Raw genomic sequence first — 24,549 nt, forward strand, 5'->3', positions numbered from 1 at the left:
GAAACGATGATAGACTTTAACCAAATAAACCTTGTGGTGTACAGTGTTGATTTCATCAACTAAAAGTATGACTAGAAATGTTTGTCGACAAACTTTTTTCCATGAGAAAGGCCAGACTAAGACTAGCCAAAAATAGATCTTTGATGACTAAAACTGACTTAAAGTAAGCTTATTTTTTCACCAAGATGACTAAAACTAGACTAAAGTGTAATTGAGCTTTTGTCATATATTAAAAATCCATGATATTTCTTCTCTGTGGGTAAATATGTCAAAATACAATGGATCTGTAGCTATTCTGCCCCTCAGGTTAGCTGGTTTGGCACTAGATTCAGGAAGGAGAAATAATGCATGGACTTAAAGTTAAGACTAAAATGTGAGGACTTGCTATGGACTAAAACTGAACTAAAATGTTTACGAGTTTTCGTTGACTAAGGCTATAAAGAATAAAAATGACTAAAGTTTGACTGGAACTAAGAGGAATGTAATCTATAAACTTAGACTGAGACTAAAATTAAAAATAGCTGTCACACTAAAACTGCTGGGGTAAGCAACCAAGTGATGATGTGACGTCCACGAGCGAGCCTGCTACAAAACAACTCTTATGTTAGCCGTGGTAGCTAGTTACCGATTGAGAGCCAGTTTTCTGTCCTCAATCCTTTGTTGTTATTTAATCTACAATTAGCCAAACTGGTGCCAAATAAAGAGCCATTTGGGAGCCAAATAACCAGCTCTACTGAGCTGAGCCAAATGATCTGGATCTCTTAAAAGATACAGATTCCCGTCACAGTGAGTGAGGCTGGGCAGAAGGTAGATCCGAGTTTGATGAGCTAATCTGTGGCAAAACTGTACCGAACCAGACTGGAAGGCTTTGTGGAAACAGACCAGTGTTGTGTGATACTGCTAGTCCAGGCTTTACATGGAGGCTTTTTAATTCCTGCCTGGACATCTCATTACTTTTGGGAGACAAAAGTAGCTTAGGAATTAAGAATTTTTGTATTTTCACTCTTTGATTGCTTGGCATAGTCGTAAACGGCTCAAAACATGGCCTTTTTGGTAGCATTTTTCCATGCAGAAATCTCTACTTGACCCCCATCTGGAGTTCTCTGCTGCTGCACGACGCCATCTGCAAAGCAGTAATAGGCAGAGTTGCCATATTCACTGGTTTATCAAGCCCTTACTCTTGCTTTGACACAAATGTCACCAGCCTAAACAATAAGTCAGTTAAACTAAAAAAAGTGCACCAGATTAGTTTGTAGTAAAGTCAGTCAGAAGTGACACTGTTAGGCAGATTGTAGTAGTCACAGCCTGCCCTGTTCTTTGAAAAGCCCTTGCAGGCATCTGAGAGTGAATCCCTTCTGACTTCAGAGGGTGCTGTTCCAGGCCGGTCTCCCTCTGTGTTTGTGATGTCAAACCAGCAGAGAATTGCACCACAGGAATCAATGAAGCCTGTCAGTCGGTCAGCTGATGAATGTTTATTCCTTCTTCAGTGTTTCTGGGCGTAAACAGCCAGCGTGGCTGACTGACGTGACTCACTCACTTATCTGTGTGTCACTCATTCCTTTACACAACACCCACCTTATGGCTGGTAAACACAGAGCTCCCATGCCTTGACTAATTCTGCAAGTGTCCACACCGAGACCAGGCTGCCTGTGGACTCATGAGGTTATAAGTCGCTTCGCCCTCCTCCAGCCAAGCCGTCAGGCTGACACTGAGAATTATGTGAAAATCACGTTTCTGCTGCTAACAGCACAGGTCTATAAATAGCCCCATGTATTATGCCCTCAGATTTCACATAAAGAACAAACAGACTGAATTTATGTATATTCCTGCCTTTGCCTTTTTGTATCCATAGCAACCAGGGATTGGGCAGTATCTGAAGTGTCCCTTGTCTCCACAGGAAAATTAGTGATGTTTCTTTTTCATAAAAACACTGGACAGGACTGAAGGTGCAAGCTGGATCCTTGTGTTGTTTTCTTCACTTCAATCAGTGAGTGATAGGAAAATAAGCCATGGTTAAATGGCACATTTGAGGCTTTTTTGATCACATCATTTTTCTCTTCCTGCATGCAGGAGGTACTTGCACTGAATCTCTCAGACGGTAAAAAAAAAAAAAAGCTCAGCCAGACAAGGAGTCAGAGGTCAGATCAGCTAAGTGCTAATGCTCTTAAGGCCATGTGCTTCCACACATCCATTTCTGTTTTCCATGAAATTAAGGTGTTGATGTATGAGTAGCTTGAAAATGTAGCCAGATGTGCCTCTATTTAAAGCATCCTATGCCAGCTTTCAGCTTGATTATCAGGGGATCACGCACAGCTTTAACTTGATAATTCTGAGAAGCCGCACCGGAAGATGCTTTATTGGAGGTAGAGTCGCAGATGGGCCATCTGTGTGAGGACCCCTTTGCCGTCCCAGTCAGCCTGTAATGGGGAGGATATACAGCTGTGATGTGTTGATGACAGTCCTGCTGTTGTAAGAGCGTGTAAAGGCAGAGAAAAGCAGATGGACGGGCTAAGTCAACGTCTGCACGTTTGTTGTGCCAAGACTGGAAACACCAGCCTGACGATTCCTCGGGCCGAGGCCTCGTCGTCTGGAGATCCTGTCATGGAAACTGTTGAACAACAGATGAGGCTTTGCTTCACAAAAGCCACGTGGCTTTCTGTGAATGCACAATATGTGTCGCCTGTAGACGTGACCAGCACAAAAAGGATGTAATGACGCACTTGTGCTTCAAACGCAGCATTCCTGACCAATTTGAAAGGCATTTCTATCAATAAACAACACCGGTTACCTGCTTAAACGTGACCCAGTCAAGAGTTTGAGACTATTAGTGACTAGTTTTAAAATTATAGGTATAACAATAAGAGATGTTGTTGTCAAGAATGTTTTTTTCAGTGTGGATTGTGCACAAATTTAGCTGCGTACTACAAGGTGAATGTAACGTATCAAACATATTATTCATCTCTCATTCATATCTGACATAATTTCAAATGTCAACCAATTATAGTGCAGCCATCTATCTGATCTGCTGTCACACTCTGCTACGCCTGCAGACAGCAGTGAGTTTTTATAACCTTTAAAATGGGATAAAACCACATGATGTAATCAGCTTTTGAAGCAGTCAACCAAAGCACAGTTTGCTTCATTATAGATGAGCAATCTTAAAAGCAGCACACTTTCATGTAAATGCATATCCTTAACTTATTAACTAACACAGAATTACCTGGGATAGTCCCATATCTGCTGATGAAGGTTTACAGAAATGTCGTCCTGCAGTATAGTTTAGAGAAACAGTCTGATCTGGCATACTGGTTTTCTTTTAACAGGACAGAAAGAATATTTTTCCTTGGTGAATTAACATCACTGCTTTAATCCTTCAACATGAAGCCGTTGATTAAAGTCCATTTTAATGAAATGTATTAATGAAGAGTCACTGAGGACATGCCAGTATCAAGCAAAGTAATAAAAGAATCAAATCAACACGGTTATGAGTAAGATTATCAGTAAATAGCTGTTTGCATGCACTACCTTGTATTGCAACACTGCTTTTCTTGGAAATTAAAGCCTTTATCATTGCTGTTTTAAAAGTGGGATTTCCCAGTAGGGCAGGCTGAAAGTGTAGCTATAAGATTTCCCTTTGCTAGAATGCTATTGAAAGTCTAACAGTTTTGATTAGGGCTGAATGGTTTGCAAAAATAATCTAATTGCAATTTTTTTTTTCCGATAGTAGAGTGCGATTTAATATGCGATTATTCTTAGGTTTCTAATCTTATGTATTTTTTTAACAAATTCAAGCAATAAATCATTCTATAAGATAAACACATTCAGCCAGGAACTCTCTCATCATATATTTGATTGCAAAATGGATACACAGTTTTACCTGCCGGTGAAGGCTCTGCTCAAAAGAAGCTCCATACATGTGTTGACAGTGTTTTTTTAATCGCTCAAGCTTTAGTATTATTATTTTTTTAATGCTGTAGATCAGCGGGTCAGTGTGAGGTGGTTGGGTGGTGCCACAGCAGCAAAAACGAAGCGTTTTGGACGGAGGTTAAAATAAGGGTTTTTCAGGACGCCAGTGTGAGAAACATTAGGAGTTTTTTGAGCCGTAAACCATGTGAAGCTACTGCGTGAGTATCAGAGAGATGGTGTAAAGCTTTGAAAAAAGGCATGATACCCCCACTTTAAGGTTTTCCTGCATTAGTCCTGATGATGCTCTAAAGCCACAGTGTTAGATTTGCAAAGTTGTACAAGCTGATGACTGCACACAGCTGTGGAAACCCTGGGGTCAGTTTTGGTAAGGTGACTGAGACATTTAGTGCGATAAACACTAAGAGCAGGTTTTGGCATAAACAATGATCAAAAGTGAGTACCAGACACAAACTCACAGTTCACACTAAATCAGAGTGTAGAGTTTAATGGTCTGGTAGTATTGGCAGTAAGTTTACCACTGGAGCCAAATAACTGTTTCCTTGGAATGATGGTTGTTTAAAGACACATGAACACCAACATTTCAAAAATGTAAAAATTCTTAGACATAAGACATAAATGTTTAAAATACAGTTGTTTAAATCATATTTTTATAGTGATGGGGGTCAAAGAATAAATTCAGTCTTTATCATATGCTCTTAAAAAGATACTAAACTTGTAGTATAATATCTGGCTTAAAATGGTAATGAGTTTTTTTAATCTACATGCATTCATCTATACAGTTTACCACAGTTTAAGGTGCTGGGAAAGCTTGAAAAATCCACCCTGAAAGTGCTTGAAATTAGCTTAAATTTGCCTGGGAAACTGTATGAACCCTGGATTTTATTATTTTATTATAAACATATGACGGCATCAATACTTTGACATCTTTGTTTCTTCAGTGTACGTCACAAATGTCTGATGTATTTTCCAGTACAGGGTGTTCTCTGCCCCTCCCTCACAAACAGCTCTCACTTTAAATTAAGTGAGGAGCAGAGGCAGCCATGGCATGTACTCTGGCTAGTTTGGAAAGGGAGAGAGTTAAAGAAGGTGACAAAAAGGCAGCTGCTGGCTGACAGCAAAGGTAAAATGGCCTTAGTCGTATAGAGCCACTCTGGTTTTGAGACGTCAGATCTGGAACAATTCAAACTGTTTATGTGGTTGTAGCCCCTCAAAGCTTCATGATAGAGTTATTAATTCATTTAAGATAATACACAAAATGTGTAATTGTGATTTTAGTATTAATCAAAATAATCCGGATTATGATTTTTGGTATATAGAAGCAGCTCTTGCTAGATCTCACTGTCGTTGGCCTGACATCAGTTCTTAGGAACATAAACAATGTCGACCAGAGGCAGACACAGGTAGTGACAGAACATTTGAAAAACTGAGTCACTGAAGAAAAACCGAGAAAAGAAAAAAACAACTAAAGTGTTGATTTCTTTCATGGCTCACGAAATGATGTTATTGGATCACTTCCTGGAACGCTCGCTGATAAAGACCTTGCAGTCTGGACAGTAGCTGACGCATTTCCAATACTGGTATCAGAATCAAAACAATCTTTCATCAGGAGCGGCAGGAGATAAATGTTCTGGTTGGATAATTCTTGGTACTTTGTCCAATCAGTGGTGAAAGAGCAAAACACAGATAAAACACATGAAGGAAAAAAGATCCAAGGTTAGGGCAGTTTTTATTCAGGGGCTGGTGGTCAGACCACACAGAGCTTTACTAGTGTTAGCACCGTGGTTGTCATGAGACCAGAGTTTAATTCTAGTAAAAATCAATATATGTTACAAAAATACAGCAACAAATAGAGAAGTCCTAGGCCTCTTATCGTGGATAATTTCCTGTTTTTTGGACACCAAAAATTGCAAGTACACTTGGTACTGAAACATTGTTAATGTATGTGTGCAACTGAGATAGTGTTCTCTTTCTTTCCATCAGTTAGTTAAAATGATACCTGAAGATCTGATCTCACTACAAAAAATATGGTGAAAAGTATTTCCCACAGAATGACTCTTTACTCGGCAGGTAGGAATGTTGATCCCGCCTTTTCTCATTCCGTACACTGATTTTTTTGTTTCCCCTCTGTTTTATCATCAGTAAGTCGTATAAATGCACTCAAGTAACATTACTTGTCTTTACAAGTATTTCATTCAAAAGTCTGTGATAGAAATGGGTATTCTTTTTTATGATACTGTTGTTATTCTTATTTTGCCAGTTTTAACAAATTTTTGCCACCTTTTTTGTCATTTTTAACCCCTTTTTTCCATTATTAACCCATATTTGCAGCTTTTAATTTTTTAAAACTTTTTTCCACCATCTATAACACACTTTTCCTGTTTAAACCCATTTTTATCACTTTTTTTTGCCAATTTTAACACGTTTTTGAGAATGTCTGCCAGTTTTAACCCATTTTTTCTGTCTTTAACCCATTGCTGCTGATTCCTTTTGCCACTTTAAACTAATTTTCCACTTATATTGCCAGTTTTAGCCATTTTTGCAACGATTTTAACTAATTTTTGCAATTTTTTTGCCAGTTATAACACATTTTTTTCCTGTTTAAACCATTTATGCCAATTTTGGCTAATTTTGCTAACTTTTTTGCCTGTTTTAACCCATTTTTGGCACTTTTTTTTTGCCGAGTTTAAACAAGGGATGGGTATCTTCTGGGGTTTTTAAGATGCGGGTGCTAAATCAGTATTCTTTATACAGTACCGGTTCCTAAACAGTACCTGCATTAATACTTTCTAGAGGAAAAAAGGATCTTGAAAGTCAGCAGGAGACTAAAAACTGTCTGGGTATCATAAATGATTCACAGAAATGTCTTTATAAGATGCCACTTGAATGTAAGAGAAGGAACCCTGTGTAACTTTATACATATCACACAAATTCCATTACCCATTTCTTGCCTTTCATTTGGGATGGCAAGGTATTTGAATGAAGCATCAATATCTATGGTATAATTCAGTCCAGTAGGTTTTGGATGTGTTGGTACCGGTATCATGTCGCTACCAGATCGCGATACTCAATGCTAGTGTGTGATGATAGCAGGTGAGCTGTGTGTGTGAAGGCTCTGATGAGTTAGTGTATCTTAACCATCACCCCAGAGTACAGGAGGCTGCAGAAATAGCTGGGCCCCTGAAAAGCCAATGTGAAGTTAGTATATTTTAATTCTGTGATGGACTTCCCCTTTTATTCCCCATGTGAGCAACCATTGAATATCAGCAGCAGAAGATGATGGAAAATGTTGTAAAACTTGCAACAGTGCTTTGTTTTTGATATGAGATGTCACCTCAATCGGTGCATTTATGGAAGGGACATACCAATGGATGCCTCTCTAGCGCATGTATGTGACATTTGCATACAAGTTACAAAAAAGTGGCCAAAAAATACACTAAGGTGGTTTTAAATATATCTAGCTGCCCTGACCAGGTATTGTCTATGTGTGGGAAACACTGTCATGCCATTAATGTCCCATTTCCACCTCCTCTACTTCCTCCAGTGTCCCATTAGCTGACCCCATGAGCGCTGACACATTAGAAAACTAAATAAAAACACAAAGCAGACCCGTCCTTCACCTTTAAACCTTTTACTCCCTCATTTAGGCCTTGTGACTCTGCATCGGTGACATTGACCTCCTTTTCCATCTTCACAGATCATTTACAAGGTGTTGTGTACCATTAATGATTGACTCCCATTACGTAAGTCTGAATGTAAGACCTCAGCACTTCTAGTCTTACAGCACAGGCGGCTCGTTGCATGGTGTACAATACTACAGTAATCACTCAGGCAGGATAAGTGGGGCACTCAGTTCAGGGACTGACATCTCCCAGGTTCATTTACAGATTTTTGTGCTTCATCTGTGGCAGAATGAATCCTAGTTGATAGCTTTTGCTGGAGCTTTCAAGCTGGAGGGGGTGACACTTCAAACAGAATCTTTGCTCAGACACCAGGGCATTTTTTGAGGTTTTGCTCAAAGGAAGTGTCTCGTTGCAAACTTTGCTGCTGAGTTGTGTGAAAGGGAAAAAGGCAGAGATTTGAAGGCAGGGCTGAGTGTGTTATGTAAGGTGGTGCTTCATGCTGCTGCACTTACTCACCAACTATTGTGTTTATAATCATGGCTGTATTCATCCCAGAGAGCAGATGGAGCTGGAGATTTACCACTGAGGCCCTGAGCACCTACAACACATGCCAGTTCCCCATGTTTCACATATTTAAACTCTGTTTACTTGGATGTAAATATGCAGACTGTACGTTTGCACTTGATTTATTACAGTAGAAAGCCTCAAAGACACCAGACATGTCACAGCCTGAAAAGTGTGAAAACACAACAGCTTGATGAGCTAATTTTGAGCTCCCAAAGTTTATCATTTGCAGCCTACTCAATGTGTTGTGTCCTTTTAGTCTGTGCGCCCTGAGCTGTGAAGTAAGTGGGCTGTCCAGTCTGCTTTTAGCCCACTGTTGACTGTAGCTAGCTGTGTGTTATGGTGTGTCGGGGGTATCGAAGCAGGGAGCACATTCTTTCCTTTTGATGACTCACGTCCTGGGCATGGTGCTGACTGTAAGCGAGGCCTTGGGGAACTACCAAATACACAAACACACATAGAAAAAAACCCCCACCAGACTGTTTGCAGAGGATGTTTGAAGTATGCTGCAAAATCCAAAGCTTTACACAAATTTGCATGCAAGAACACGGCATTGTTTTAATACAGCCCGACAGAGCTGTGCAGTGTACATCCATGCAGGCGCCTGAGTTTATCCTCTGGCAGTGTTAACGCAAAAAGGGAGTGGCAATACAACACATGGAGGTTAGATATGCAGCCAGGTTGGGGCATGAATCAGGAATGAATGTTACATCATAGTGGAAACGCTGTGTTCTTGGCTCACCTTGTCCAACCATAAACATGTACACCACATCTCTGTGGGGACTTAAAACAAATCTCTTCTCAAACATGTTAGCGTGCAAAAGGTAAGAAGTTCATGAAGGGCGCTCACAACATAGTTTAAACTTGTTTCTTATTTTGCAGAGGTAGCAACAACAAAATAACAAAATAAAGTACCATATAAAAACTATGTTCTAAGAGTGCCTATTTGTCATAAGACAGTTTTGGACTAGCTGCTCTTCAACATGTTTTAGTCCCCAACAGTTTTTCTTGAAGTCCCCTTTTAGCTTTAAAAAGGCAGATCCCTCCCAGGACTTACAGTGCCTATAAAAAGAAAGTTTTGTCCCTTTATGAATTTTATAGAATCAATCATGGTAAATATAATTTAGCTTTTTTGACTCTCCAAAAATACATGATGAACCCAGATGTACCTTTGGCTGCAATCACAGCACTGAGTCTGTGTGGATAGGTCTCAATCAGGCTTGCACATCTGGATACTGCAATTTGACTCCGTTCTTCTTTGCAAAACTGCTAAAGCTCTGTTAGGTTGCACAGGAATTGGGTTGAACAGCCCTTTTCAAGCCCAGGCACAAATTCTTTCTTGGATACATGCATGGGCTTTGGCTCAGCCACCGAAACATTCACCTCATTGTCTTTAAACCATTTCTGTGTAGCTTTTGCTGTATGCTTCAGGTCATTGTCTTGCTGGCTGAAAAAAAGTTCTCTTGACTACTGAAAAAGATTGTCCCCCAAGATTTTCTAGTATGTTGCTGCATTTATTTTACCCTCTACCTTTACAAGCCTTCTAGGGCCGGCTGCTGAGAAGCATCCCCACAGCACGATGCTGCCACCCCATTGCTTCACCCCACCCCATTGGTGTCCACCAAACATAGCGTCTCTTCTGATGGCCAGAAAACACCATTTTGGTCTCATCAGACCAAAGAACTTTCTTCCACGTGACCATGGAGTCTCCCATATGCCTTTTGGCAAACTCCAAATGCAGAGTCTCTCCCATCTCAGCTGCTGAAGCTTTGAACTCCTTCAGAGTAGTCATAGGTGTGTTTGTGGCCTCTCTCTCTAGTCTCCCTTTTGCACGGTCACTCAGTTTTAAAAGATGTTAAACAGATGCATCCCTGCTGTAAGGTTGCATGTTGATTTAGTTGAGCCGTTAGACATGGGCATAACCAGACACAGAATACAAACAACTCTGTCTCTATTTTGTTGATCAAGTTACTTTAAACACTGCTCCTATGAGATCCCAACCAACCAACCAACTATCTCTACTATATCTGGTAATAAGAATATTATGACGTTAGCCATACCAGCGACAGAGCATTTGACCAGCACTGGGTATATACCATCAAGAGATCAGACTTTAACTGTGTAAATGGCTAACTGTATGCATCCCAAGGTATGATAGTTATCTTATTTGACAAAATCAGACAAACAGAGCCCAACAGTCTATCTGAGAACTTTCCTGTCATCCTTATAGGGGCTTTGACTTCAAGTTTGACCTTTTGTTTCTACAATACTTGTGTTTGCAACATTTCTTTCTCTGGAACCTGAAATGAATCTATAATGCACTGTATTTTCCCATCAAAGTATCATCCACCATTGAAATGGTGTAAAAGCACCATAATAGCGGCCTAGGCCTTCGTCTAGTAGGATTAAAGTTTGGATGCTGGCTGAAAAAACGTTGCTGTTTTACATTCAAGAAGTTTTTGTTGCTATTTTGAGAATTTCACACTGCTTTTGTATTTATTGCCTAAATTTACATCACAATGACAATTAAATTGCTATCATTTGCACAGCTATGTTTCAGACACAGAATCACAAGAGAAAAATCCAAAATTCACACTGAAAACAGAACCAGATACAGAGTTGGCAAACAAGGGGAAGTGGAAGTAATTGAAAGTAGTCAGTGGTGAAGCAACTAAAAATCAGTTCCCACTTTTGCTGTATGAAGTCTTAGATAACATCTCAAAAATCAGAACTTCTAGCAATAAATGACAAAAAAAATGTAAATAAGCAGTGCTTTCTGCCTGCTGGATGGAGGACTGGGTGTAAAGGTGATGCAGTTTGATGGAGCTCAGTTGGCTCAAATTAATCAAAACTGCATTTTCTGTTTATTTTGGACTCAGGGGTGACATGTAACAGATACAGGTATGTGTAAAAACATGAAGAGTACTGCCTGAATCTCTGAAAGGCTCCATATATGAACAGCTTTAACGTTATGGGCTCAGAGGAATGTGCCCTATTTCACTAGTTTGACACTGAATATGTGGCGTACAAGAAGAAAAGATGCAGCGATCATAATCTTCATTATTTTTGATAGTAGAGCTGTTCGTATGAGGCTTCACATTCCTGCAGTTACCTTTTCTGTCCTCACATTTGTTTATACAGGTGGATCATCTATCATACTGCTTGTATGGTACCGTTACAGTCTGACTAAGAATGATTTGTTTTGAGTTATCATGTGATCATGAGAGTTCATCTGTATCACAGCAGATGTGAATCAGAGCTCAAGATAAAAATCTATAAGTGTTTCATGTTTCTATTCTGGATTATTTGCGTGTTGCTTCCTTAAACTACTTTGGACAGTTGGAATTTCATCCCCAATCAGTCGTTTCAGTAAGTTAGACGTCCAGTGAGTAAGTGATTCCTCTCTGTTTTTATCCGTCTGGTCCTGCGCACCGCTGCTGCTGCTCTCTTTAAAAATAAGCCTTTGTGCTGCTCCGACATCCGTTCATTTCAACCTCTCTCCGCAGTGCCGACTGTCTCGACGTGGCCTTCAAAGGTCAGAGTGATGCTCCCGGCGGCTCTGCTGTGATCTCTGTTGCTGCAGTTTCCACGGGAACGAGACGACGGTGGGCAGAAAGCAGTCAAGTCGCCAAAAGATGACGTCGCCGTCGCCCACTCACAGTGACAGCAGCGGCTCCTCGAAGCATGACAGTAACCAGGTATGTGTGTGGGGTACTTAGAGCTCAGGTGAGGAGTTTTTTCAGACAGACAGATATTAAGGGTGATGCCTCTTTGTGACCTATGGAAGCAAAAAAGACCATCAGTGACAAAACCATTTCTGCAGTTATTTTTAATGCCTTTAAGCACTACAAGAGGGCAGGTGTCAGTGAGCATGCTGAGAAGTTTTATTTATGACTACTTAAAGACAGTAAGTTAAGATATTTATCAAAACACTACGTATGTAGGGATGCACTGATTATGTTACCAGCATCAGGTATCGGTGCCAATATCAAGCCTGAGTACTCTTCCTTGTACTCATGAAGCAGATTCAGAATATGTAACCAAAGCTGGAGCTATGTCTGCAGTTTGTTGATATGTCAACTTAAATGAAAATGACAAAAGTAGAAGAAAATAAGAATTATGCACTGATGAATTGCCAAGAGAAAGGACGAGGAACATCTGATAAAAAAAAAAAACTAAAATGAATTTAAGAACAGTTATAAAAGCATGTTGTTGACTGAACAAGGATGACTTTTGTGCTCCTTTTACCAGGTTACTCATCTAACCCTATGAGCTCTTGGTGCACAACAAAGCTAAATAGACTAACAAACCCCTAAACCAGCAGGTACATCAAAACAATGTTGATCTCACTCATCAGGGATCTGCTGCACAAAGCCTGATCGAGATATCCCTAGCTTGTTGTTTTAGAAAATTTGATCAAAACCCTTCATTTCTGTTGATAAAACTTTAATTTGTTTTGTTTGCGTCCTCATTTTCATAATCTTTGGAGCATATTGCAGCACAGTGTTGAACCCTCTTCTTCTGCAGTAATGTTTCTTTTTTAATAGGGATGCACTATATTCGATTTTTGCCGATATACTGATATTTATATTTGCTTTTTGAACAAGAAATCTCAGTCCTTTTGGACACACTTTAAGGTCTGAGGATTACCAGGGAAACAAACTTTACTCCTTTAAAGTTTAAAGAATGAGGATAAATAAAGAAAGAGACCTCAACTGACAGAGGTCTGTTGGTTCAGCCAAAAACTCCACAAATTTATTAGTGTATGTACAAAATTTACAGTCAATTTTAGCTGAAATACAAAGGCAAAATATCGCCAGAAATTTGATATCTGCCAATATTTACCTTTTTAAGCCGGACCAATAGTATTGTGAATCCCTAGGTTGCACTGTTCATTAAAAAATAGGGATGCATGGTATTATCGGTCAGTTATTGGTATCAGCAGATATCAAAATATCTGGCGATATTTTGCCTTTGAAGTTAAGCTAGAATTGACTGTGTATTTTGTCCATATACTAATAAATTAGTGGAGTTTATGGGTGATCCAACAGACCTGTCAGTTGAGGTCTGTTTCTTTATTTATCCTCATTCCGTAAGTTTAAAGTGTTTTTAAGTAGTAGAGGAGGAGGAGGAGGAGGAGGAGGAGGAGGAGGAGGAGGAGGAGGAGGAGGAGGAGTGGTGGTGGTGGTGGTGGTGGTGGTGGTGGTGGTGGTAGTAGTAGTAGTAGTAGTAGTAGTAGTAGTAGTAGTAGTAGTAGTAGTGGTAGTGGTGGTGGTGGTGGTGGTGGTGGTGGTGGTGGTAGTGGTAGTAGTAGTAGTAGTAGTAGTAGTAGTAGTAGTAAAGAGTAAAGTTTCCTTAGTCATCCTCAAACCTTAGAGTGTGTCCACAAGGACTGAAATTTCTTGTCTGAAAAGCATGTTTAGATATCAGTATTGATATAGGCATTGGCAAAAATCCAATTTGTGCATCCCTAGTGCCACCTTATACTTGATCTTTTGGCTCCTAATAACAGCAGAGAATGCAAGCAGGTAGAGTAAGCATTTTCTTTTGTAATATTTCTAAAACTTTGTTTTAAGTTTGCAATACTTGGATAAGGCTGTGGGTACTGACTTGGCTCAGTTGGTAGAGCAGGTGACCATATGCAGAGGCTGCATGGAGTCCTCAGTGCACTGCTTGCGGGATCAATCCTCGGTCTCTGAATAAGCTGAATTTCTATGTGATAATAGTAAAATTTAAACATGTTGAGATTACTTCTAAGTAAGAGTGGAAATGCTAGCTGATACTGGGAAATTGTTTTACCAGACAGTCTGCAGGAGTCCTCTAATACCTTTAAATGCAGTCAGTCATGAGAATAATGGTTTATCATTTTAAAACATGCTTATCAACGAAGTACCAAAGGTTTTATTTTTATCTGCTTTTAGCAACTGTACATGTTTTTCTGTGTTTTTGCTCTAATTTTCTTTGGTCTCTTAGTGTCATGTGAATGAGAAACCTTCTTGTTCTTTGTAAACATGTTTTAAGGTTCTTAGAAATGCAAACCTTACTTTCCAAACACTGCAAAAAGCTAAGAGCAAAATGACCTGTTTTCACAATAGCAGCCTTTGTATTCCCAACAGCACTTCACCTCCTGTACATGGGAGGTGCAATGATGATAATATTTGCCCTGTTTGCATGTTTGCAAAGAGTATTATGCCTCTAAAGGGAGGCTATTCACCTGTCTAACTGCATCTGTGTGCCTCTGCAGGACAGCTGGGAGATTGTGGAGGGGCTCAGGGGGGCTCCGGCCAGCATGCAGGAGCCCGAAAGACAAGAGGGCCTGCTGCTCAAGAGGAGGAAGTGGCCCATGAAGGGGTGGCATAAGGTGAGCGCCTCAGCATTCCTTTTAAAGCCCCAGACAGATTCATGTCTTATTATAGCACACCGCTGCTCCTTCTGTTCAACCAGAGAGCTATTTTCACCCTGAACTTGATTGCTTTTGAAAGAAGAGGCGTCAAAAAGCGAGTGAATTTTGAGGTTTTAAAGGCGGCGTTGAGATCTGTGGTGCTTAAAATTCTGGGCAAAGCAGATGTGTCTTTTTATGTGTTTTCATCACATTAATTGGTGTCTCTTTGAATATTTCATGCTTTAAGATGTGTCATAGAAACACGGTGATCATGCATTTTAATTTTGGCTTATCCTGTCCATGTTCATGAACTGTCAAAGCTCTACGCCCTTCCTAAACGTCTATCCGCAGATCTGACCTGCTATCTTTTAATACCTCCAGCTATTTCCACATTTCCTCCCCCTCGCCATAATAGTCCTCTGTATTTCCTTCTTTCTATTCTTTTTTATTCTCAGCTGATTATACTGTAACCCTGACTCATCATCCTCCCCCTCTTCCTCTCGGTGACTGTGCTCAGACCTGGAAAGTTCTGCATTGCAACACTAGTGAATTGCCACATAAACTGGTGCCGTTTTAAGTGAAAAAAAAGTGTCTCAAGTACTTTAAAAGTGCTCGATGAGTGTTTTCTTTTTATTGTAAATCTGTAAAGCTACAAAGTGTGCTTGTAAGCTCTTTATAAGTCATTTCAAGGTTTTTGTCTGTCATTTACATCTCTACAGCTGCTGTAAAATGTGAACAGCAGGTCAAGTAAGAGTGGTGTTACTTGTGTAAAACTACATTACCTCATTTTACTGGTGTTTTTATGTGATTATGCAACCAAAAATGCAATAAATCTGCTATTTAAAGGGGCCAAATACTGAAAAGTATGTTATACTTAAGAAGAAATATTGACTAAGTTTGATTTCTCTCCACTTTAGAGATACTTTGTGTTGGAGAAAGGCATCCTGAAGTATGCAAAGCGGGACACTGATGTAGGTATTTCCTCAACAATGCCATCTGTCATTCTTGCGCTGAAGCCCACACAGACACATGCTCACAGTGTTTTGTTTACAGCTAAAGAAGGGGAAGCTGCACGGCTGCATCGACGTCGGCCTCTCAGTCATGTCGATCAAGAAGAAAGCCATGTGCATCGACCTGGACACAGAGGATAACATCTATCACCTGAAGGTATTTCCTGATGTTTTAGCAGTCAAATTCAGTAAGCAACTTTATTTATGTAGCACATTTCATCGCAGGAAAGTTCAATGTGCTTTACACTGAGGGTTTAAAAACATCAACAATTATGTCCACAATCATAAAAATCCCTTAAGAAGGCTCGTGAATTATCACATCTGAGACGAGACATAGAAATTAAACAATGGGAAGCATAAAAGGAAAGAAAAAGGGCCACACGTCACGTCACTCACGGATCAAGTTATTTGATGTTTTTAGTTTAGTTTTAAATAAAGACACAGAAGAGATAGACCTCATGTCTGCAGGGACGTTGTTCCAGAGAAAGGACTACAGTAACTAAAGGTTAAATGCATAAAAAGTTCAGAGAGAGACAACCTTGCCAAACAGACAGTGTCCAGGGTGTGCCTGTCACATTTGCATATATGTAAGTTAGGTAATATTCAAAAACTGGTGCAAAATTGATCTCTTCTGATGCAAATTAGCCTTGTTGCAAATAGCATCTAATTCACAAAGGCTAGTGCAAAGCACCACAGGTAGTAACTCTCTCTCTCTTCTTATGTGTCATTAGATAAACTTTTTATTTACAGTCACATCTGACTCTTAAAAGGTTCTTGGCATGCACGGCACAAGGATTACAACTTAAGATGGACTCAAGAGACTTTAGCTGGGCCTGTTAATGTCATATTAATTATTTCTACCCTTTAACTTCTATGCTTTAAGAGAAGTTAGTTGAGATGTTTTTCGAAAAAATGTACGATACAGATGCAGCTATTTGTTCAGTTGTGGACTACCCATTCATTAATTTATAGTAAAGCATGTTGCTTCTATTGCCCAGTGCAAAATATGATCCCATTTATTTATAGCTAAGGATGGTTGAGAACCATACATCGACTGTTAGAACACAGGAATTTCCTTTGTGTTGAATGAAATCATCTCTTTTAAAGGTGAATTATGTGTTTGCATTGATTGCAGGGAGAGAGAAAGAGAGCGTCCATGGGTGTTCCATGTTGACTTATGAGAGCGTAAGCGTGAGCATTCATGAGCTAATATCAACAAAAATAGTAAACCTGTACTTTTAAGAAAACCTCAAGATAAATATTCTGGGTGGGAACCTCATTAGTCCTACATTGTTTAATTTACTGTTAAAGTGTAAATAAAAACTGTCATTCCAGTTATCGAACTAGACCAGAGATTCTCAAATGGCGTGGCGAGGCACACTGGTGTGCCTTGGGAATTCTTGGGAATTTGCACAGATATTTGTGATAACGTTTTCTGTACAACAACTTCAGATACTTTCACATGTGTTCGCACTGGTATTTTTTGATCCTATCACTGATTAATGGAAGCATTGTCACAATAATATCATTTTAAAACTTGCACTATCATAAAGAGTCAAACAATTGGACAACTTCTTAGAAAGCTCAAATACTTCTCTGGTATTTCTGGTATATTCTAGCTCTGCCTAAAATTCTTATGTATATAATTTGGATAATTAGGAGTGATAATGCTAAATAACTGATGCAAAAAGTTTTGCAACAGATTGCTTTAATTGACAGCTGTGAAAGAGGCAGATATTGCGGAAACGTATGCTGCAAAATACATTTTAGAGTGTATTTGTGTACTCAACCATGTATTATTACTACAACTATACATCAAATAAAGTTTCTCAAAGAGGAAATTTTGCATGAATATGGAGATTTTTCCCTTGGGCATTTCAGGTTAGAAAATCACTGAACTAGATGATGACTCAGACACAGTGTCAGTAACTGTAGATTACAGAAAAGTGCTCATAAATCTTTGAGAAGACTAACTTTTACATGACTGAAAGTTCGGTCCTTGTCCTTCACATGTAGCCATCTTTCTCCCTCATGAATTCGTCTACTGCTCAGTAAAGTGACATGATGAGCGCATTAGCCCACCCCTGCAAGTTTCGTAAGCCTGGGTAATGCAAGATGGTCTGATTTGATTGGTCGAGACTTTACACATCATAGGTGCATACATTTTATGACTTTAGGCATGTATTTCCAGTTCTTTAAGTAGGAATGAGTATCAAAATGAAAAACACATCTGATACCTACCATACCAAATTACAAGACAGATTTGGTGCTTCATTTCGGTACCTTGCTACCCTAATTCAATCCCTGTTAATCCCAAGGAAAGGTACAAAATACATTTTGTGAAGAAGTTACACCTCTTCCCTTTACTTATATGCTCTTTTAGCATCTTATGTCTGAATTATTTACGAAACAGAGACAGCTTTTATTCAGCAGATGACTTTTTAAAAACTTTTTTTTTCTCAGAAAAGTATTGTTTAAGGCACCATTTAGGCACTAGCACCTTTAAGGTTTAGCACCAGTATCAGAAAAAATGCCAAATGATACCTATTCCTAGCTTTAAGTGAGGTGGTACGCACCAGTACGCAGTACTGCTGCTTCTAAATTTTACCCCTTGGCATACCTCTCAGCATTTGCCGGTACGCTCTCCTGTCCTCTGCCCAGCTCACAGCTTTTATAGAGGATTCATTATAGCATCTAAATAGATGCATTAGTGTTGCACACGACACTGTATGTGTACCAAGACATTTGTCCCTGTAAACAAATGCTCATGAGCTCACCAGTCACTGTGAGGGAGGAAAAGTGGAGAAAAACATTCACCTCTCAGGGACAGTCCAGTAGAAGCCCAGGTAATCTCTGGATGTCCTTGCATATAGCCAGGGGCATGGGAAAATAATCTGTAGAAAAAATAAGAGTGGAGTAAGGGGTGGATGTGGCACGTTAGCACAGCCTAGGGCCATGGTTCTCAATGTGGGCGTCATCATGAGACACTAAGTTGTTGCCAGATGCCTTCCAAAAAACACAACATCTTTAAATGATTTTTTAATTGTAAATTTGGTCATTCTTAATAAAATATATGCATCAAATTAGCTGATAGTAAAATATTTGTTGAGATTTATGCTGAAATCAAATATTAAAAAAAATCTTTAAATGTAAGTCTACACAGGACTGTTCTTGAATTTGCATGGTTGTGTCCACCTATGTTTCAACCACCTTCAGGTACAGTGGGAGTCCCCGGTCTCTTGCACCTTTATTTTAAAGTTTAATGTTCAATTTATTTAACAGGAAAGTGTACAATATCATTGATTATTTACCATAATAAAAAGCTAATTTCCATCTGTAGTCCTCACATTAAAGACAGACAAGTATGGAGTGCAAATAGACAAAAATATAAAATTCAGGTGCTGTGTACCTTAAGAAATAGGAGGCACCCACTGCAAAGTGCATAATACAGTGAATAAATACACCAATCCTCAGTTAAATATAGTGTAATTTTTGAGCGACCTAGGCCTGAAAGGTTTTAGAACCCCTGGCCGAGGGTACCCTCTTGGTGGGTGGTAGGGTTTCCACAGGCCCCAAGGGCCTGAAAACTGCCAGCAGTCTCTGGGTATATTACAGGTTTGGAAATTGTCTGAACTAAAGAGATGCTCCTCTCCAGTCTTGGGTTGTGGCACATCTGGCCCTGTAATGAATCCTTAATGCCCTACATACCTAAAATGTATACACATGACTGCATATCATGTATTGCAGTTAAGCTAAAGAAACTGAAATATAATTTTTGGTCAATGTCACCCAAATTAGTGCCACGATTATGGGGAGTCTAAGCGTTTATTTTTTTCCACTTACAGCACTGTTAATGTCTCTGATAGGAGAAACTTCAGTTTAGGGATTAACATTCAAATATTAATTGTGAATCAATAAATATAAGCAAGGAAAGTTTCATAGTTTTTTAAAGTGGACCACCCACAACGCCCCTAACCCATAATAGCAGCTTTGTAGTGATTATTGACTGCTGGATCAGTATCAGGTTATAATTAATGAACCAGTGGAGCAGGTGCTGAAGTGCAGTACTTAATGCTTCACTCCCCTTCAGAACCATTAGCAGTGCCATGTTCATGAATCCACAAAGGTCTACAGCCTCGTAAACATCCAAAGATATTTTTCTTTGCCCATTTTTGTGCATGTGAGTCTTTAGGATTGATTATTACTTTCAGTCTTTATGTGCATGCTTATTGGTCCTTGCTCTTTGTTATCTAAAGTGCTTATCTGAACAGCAAAAAAATCAAATATTCTCTTTGTTAGAGTTGGTTTTTTTGACTGGAGTTTAGATGCACACCTCATCAGTAAGGACTCTGAGCTCTCTGAAAATTGTAGTTGTCTCTGTCTGTCTGACTCGCATTGTGCTGTCTACTGTGATCTTGGCACAAAGCCGCTGATTTCCCACATGGCTACAAGTGTGCTGCTCTGCCAAACTTTGTGGGCGTGTTTGCACCAGCATATGATAAGTACAAATCCTCCTGTGGATAAGATGCTAAAGCAGGCACTAAGTTTTTGCAAATCATGGTGCTATCAGTGGGTGAATTCTATTCTTTGTGGATCTGGCCCTAAGTTTTGTTGAATCAGTGAGTCAACTTTGAGATTCATGCATGAAAACCTAGACAACACTACTTGTACAAAAACACTGTGCAGCTTTCTCAAAGTTTCTGCTTCTAATCTGCCTCTCTGCCACCCAGGTGAAGTCTCCAGAGCTGTTTGAGGAGTGGGTGTCAAAGCTGCGTAATCACCGTGTGTTTCGACAGAACGAGATTGCCATGTATCCCCATGAGAGGCACCTCTTCCACCCCCACGCCTCATCTTCACCTTCTCTCAACGATTCCCTTAGAAAAGTAAGTTGTGCTGTTTTCTATGAAACATAAAAGAACGTCTTTGCTGTTCCCTTAAAGTTAACAGGATAGGGATTTAGATGTGTGAGCTTGTGTATGCCTCATTCTTTCTGTTCATTCTCTCCATCCATACAAAGAGGGCTACTCTGACCAAGCAGGCGTCAATCCACCAGGCGAAGGTCAGCTCTTGGCTCCATTCCTCAGAGGACATGGATAAGTGCAGCAAAGGTCGTTTTTTTGTTGTCTTTTCTGTTTTTGTTTCTCTGCCAGTCAACATTTTTAAGCATGTCTCACTGCAGTGAATCTTTTTGTTCTTTTTCTCTGTACCCAGTCTTTAATGTTGTAATGATCTGTTTCTCACTCAGACTTGGAGGAATGTGAGTCGTACCTGCTTGAACTAAATCTGCTGCTGAAGAGCATGGAGGTGCTCCACCGCACCTACTCAGCCCCGGCTATCAGTGCACTACAAGTAAGCACAGAACGAGGATTAAGGTCGCCAATGTGAAACATGAAGAGGAGATCTTTGGCTTTGTTAAAGCTGTTTTTGTTAAAACCATAGACCAGGCTGAACACAGATCTGGATTAATGATCTTATGCACAAAAATACTACCTCTTTAAATAGAATATAACACACACAGTATGTAAATTCTGCTGCTAGAGGGCTCTCAAACAAAACAGTAACAAGAGATGGCATGCAGAGACGTGCTGCTCAGCTCTACCTAACTTAGTTGCTTACTCCTTGTTTTGAATTGAGGACAATGTTCAACAAAAAGCTGCATTTGGTAAACAGTAACCACCATTTTCATAGATAAATTTCCCATAATATAGTAGGAAAGCAGCTAAAAGTTGTCTTCCTGCTTCGTGCTCTGAGCTATTCCAAAAGCATTTGAAGATCACTTGCAGCATTAACCAGGAAGGCCACTTTTAAGAGCTTTTCTTCCTCATTCTGTGAAATTCATCCATGAAATGAAAACAGTGGTTTAATGTTTTGTAAATGCATTTTAAGGGGAGCAGTTTTTTCATTGAACAAAGACCTGATTTAAAACAAGAAGTAAGCAACAGAGGAGGGCCAAGCTAAGTAGTACAGCTCTGCATGGCTTAGAAATAGAATGGAGTGCATGTTGAACTAAAGTAAAGAGTTTCTCTTTTTCTGAAAACTGTTGGAAATATTTGAGGTCATGTAAGAACTCAACAATATATAACATAGAAGTAGTTCTATTTAAATACATTTTTGTATTTCAGCAGGAAAATTCCTACAGATTGTACCTTTAATACTTCAATGAGCATATACATACAGTGCCTATAAAGTTTTTTTTTAAACTAATTTCTATAAAATAATGTCAATTAAGTGGCTGCATAAATATTCCCCCCCTTTAAAGAGACTGAACTTATTCAACAGAGGTCCAGCCAACTGATGTTAGTAGTCTCACAATTAGTGAGCACCTGAGTACAGTGAATGTGTCTCAAGTGACTGTAGTATAAAGACACCTGTGTCTGGAAGGTCCAGTCAATGGTTAATCAGTATTCCTGGCCATCGTTACACCCTGAAGGCAAAAGAACACTCCAAGCAGCTCAGAGAAAAGGTTACTGAAATGTATGTTCATCCCTTGGTGTTCAGTAAAACCTTTCATCAAGAAAAGGGAAGCAAAATGGCACATGTGTGAATGCGCCTAGATCGGGCCGTCCTCACAAACTGAATGACTGTGCAAGAAGGAGACTAGTGAGAGAGGCCACCAAGACACCTATGACTACTCTGAAGGAGTTACAAACTGTGATGGGAGAGACTCAGCATACAACAATTGTTGCTCAGGTTCTTCACCAGTCAAAGCTTTATCAAAGTGTGGCAAAGAGAAAGTCACCGTTGAAGGAAACTCAGATTAAATCTGGACTAGAATTTGCCTAAAGGCATGTGAGAGACGCCACAGTCAAGTGGGAGAAAGTTCTTTGGTCTCATGAGACCAATATGAGCTTTTTGGCCATCAGACAAGACGCCAAACACTGCACATCACCACAGACACACCATCCCCACTGTGGAGCACAGCGGTGGCAGCATCATGCTGTGGGGATGCTTCTCGGCAACTCGGCCCTGGAAGGCTTGTAAAATTAAAGGGGAAAAATGAACTACGGCTTTGGAGAAAATTTATATTCCAGCAAGAGTAAACGGAGATTGTTCAAAGGAAACAAGCTAAATGTTGTTTTTGTCAGTAAAGCCAAATTTTATTGACCATGATTAATTTATGAAATTAATAAAAGGAAAATAAAAACATTCAAGGGGTAATTAAGATATATACGCACTGTATGTATATGTTGATTGTGATTTTTAGATTTCTGTAAATTTTGTTAGATATGTTTTTTCTAGTATAGGTAGTATGTCCATAACTGGCTGATAATCTTGTGTTTTACTGTGATCCAGTATATGTTTAAAGTTCATCATATGTGGATTGAAACACATTTTTAGATCTCTATCCTGTTTGTCAGGTTGTCATTGTAGAGCATTGATTGATGCCAGGTAGCCAAACTCAAAGCTTAACCTTCTTTATCCTCATTTTACAAAACGAACATTATGCTTTACTGATGAAGTGGCTGACTAGACTAGAAGGGCAACAAGGTAGTGAGGAAATAATCTCAAATCAAAGTATGAAATGAGAAATTCAACATAAGCACTAGCATTTGAGTAATTAGTGGAGTCTCCCCCTGCTGGACATAAATATGAATGCAGGTTTAGGGCATCAATATTTCTTCCTTTTTTACCTTAAAAAATGTCCTGGACATCTAAGTGAAAGGGACTCATGTACTTGTATATGTTAGAAAGCCTTTACAAAATGCACTCCCACCGGTATAATATTTATGAGCACATTAACTTTTTTGATTACAGAGAAAATTATATTTACTATTTGGCTTCAAAATGAGAAGGAGGGGAAATGGGATCATTGCAATCAAAGATTCTTACATTTCTGAATGCTTGAGTGTCAGTGTTTGAATTGTTTACAGTTCCTGTGGATTTGATGTATCAGTCCTATTTTATTTTTTAAGTAAGTACGTAATTTTTGCTCATCATCTCACTTTCTTTGTTCTTTTGGATCTCTCCTTCCCTCAGGCGTCTAATTTTGACATCCCCAAAAAGGAGAAGAGGCCGAGGAGATGGCGGTCCAAAAACAACGGTAAAGAAACCAAAGCCACACTACAGGTAATTATGAAAATTTTCTTCTTTTCTGCTCATAATGATAATATTTAAAAACGTTGTTTAAGGTTACACCATTGTCTTTTTTCATCAGGTCCCGAGCTGCATCTCTTCACAAACCCCTCGCCTCCATGCCTCCAACCCAAACCTCTCCACCACAGAGCCAAACACTCAGGAGGTCTGTCCCGAGTCCCCAGACTCACCTACAGACGCGTCCCGTCTGCAGGAGGACTTCTGCCGGCTGGCCAACAACAGTGAGTCCCTGTCTGGTCTCCAATCCTCTGCGTCGGAGACACATTTACTGCTGAAAGAAACAGATTTTTACTACTGTTTCCTCCTGTGTGATCAGATAGTTGCATTACAACTCTGTCTTTGCCTCCCTCCAGTTCATGCCACACTGAAATCTGCCTTCAGTTCTCTCGCTGCTGAGAGAGACAGACTCAGACACACCTTAGACCTGCAGGCCCCACAGCCAGCACAGGTCATGGGCTTGAAGAGCGCCTACACCTCAGTGAGTGTCTCTGTGACTCAAAATTTATGAATCTTCATGTATAAATCCATTGAATATCCACTCACTCGACTTGTTGCTTTTATCAGGAATGCTCAGGTGGATCCCACTCATTGGTCCACCAGACATCCAATGACAGCAGAGCATCAATCCCAGAGTCCATCTCTGAGTTTTTTGACGCTCAGGAATACCTCCTATCATCTTCTTCTTCAGAGAATGAGGTGAGACATCTTCTACTTTCTCTTTTCTTTGTTTAAAGCGAAATGCATCATCATAAAGAGGATTTCAGTCAAATTTTATTGGCAGGAATTTAAGGAGTGATGGCATATAACATAATCCCCATTGGAGCCTACAGGTGGATCCTAGGGTGGTGGTGGGGGGGGGTTTTAAGGCAGCACTGGAAAAGACTAACCTGACACGCCAGGTTGACTGAATCAAATCCATTGCATTGAAATACTTGACATTTATCTAGGAAAA

At 39.7% G+C, this 24,549-nt stretch overlaps 1 protein-coding gene across 1 annotated transcript in view; it reads left to right on the forward strand.

Annotated features, from left to right (window-relative positions):
- Positions 1–24,549, forward strand: part of LOC121524099 (oxysterol-binding protein-related protein 3-like) — a 41,395-nt gene that overhangs the window by 3,425 nt on the left and 13,421 nt on the right. Inside the window, exons 2-12 of the mRNA XM_041809292.1 lie at positions 11,618–11,809; positions 14,356–14,472; positions 15,411–15,464; positions 15,547–15,660; positions 20,234–20,386; positions 20,521–20,611; positions 20,749–20,852; positions 23,481–23,570; positions 23,659–23,818; positions 23,951–24,075; positions 24,162–24,293. Of these exons, the coding sequence (XP_041665226.1) occupies positions 11,747–11,809; positions 14,356–14,472; positions 15,411–15,464; positions 15,547–15,660; positions 20,234–20,386; positions 20,521–20,611; positions 20,749–20,852; positions 23,481–23,570; positions 23,659–23,818; positions 23,951–24,075; positions 24,162–24,293 (1,203 nt within the window). The 5' untranslated portion in view covers positions 11,618–11,746. The remainder of the gene's footprint in view (positions 1–11,617; positions 11,810–14,355; positions 14,473–15,410; positions 15,465–15,546; positions 15,661–20,233; positions 20,387–20,520; positions 20,612–20,748; positions 20,853–23,480; positions 23,571–23,658; positions 23,819–23,950; positions 24,076–24,161; positions 24,294–24,549) is intronic.

The sequence above is a fragment of the Cheilinus undulatus genome, linkage group 16 (genome assembly GCF_018320785.1).
Source record: "Cheilinus undulatus linkage group 16, ASM1832078v1, whole genome shotgun sequence".
Taxonomy (NCBI): Eukaryota; Metazoa; Chordata; class Actinopteri; order Labriformes; family Labridae; genus Cheilinus; species Cheilinus undulatus.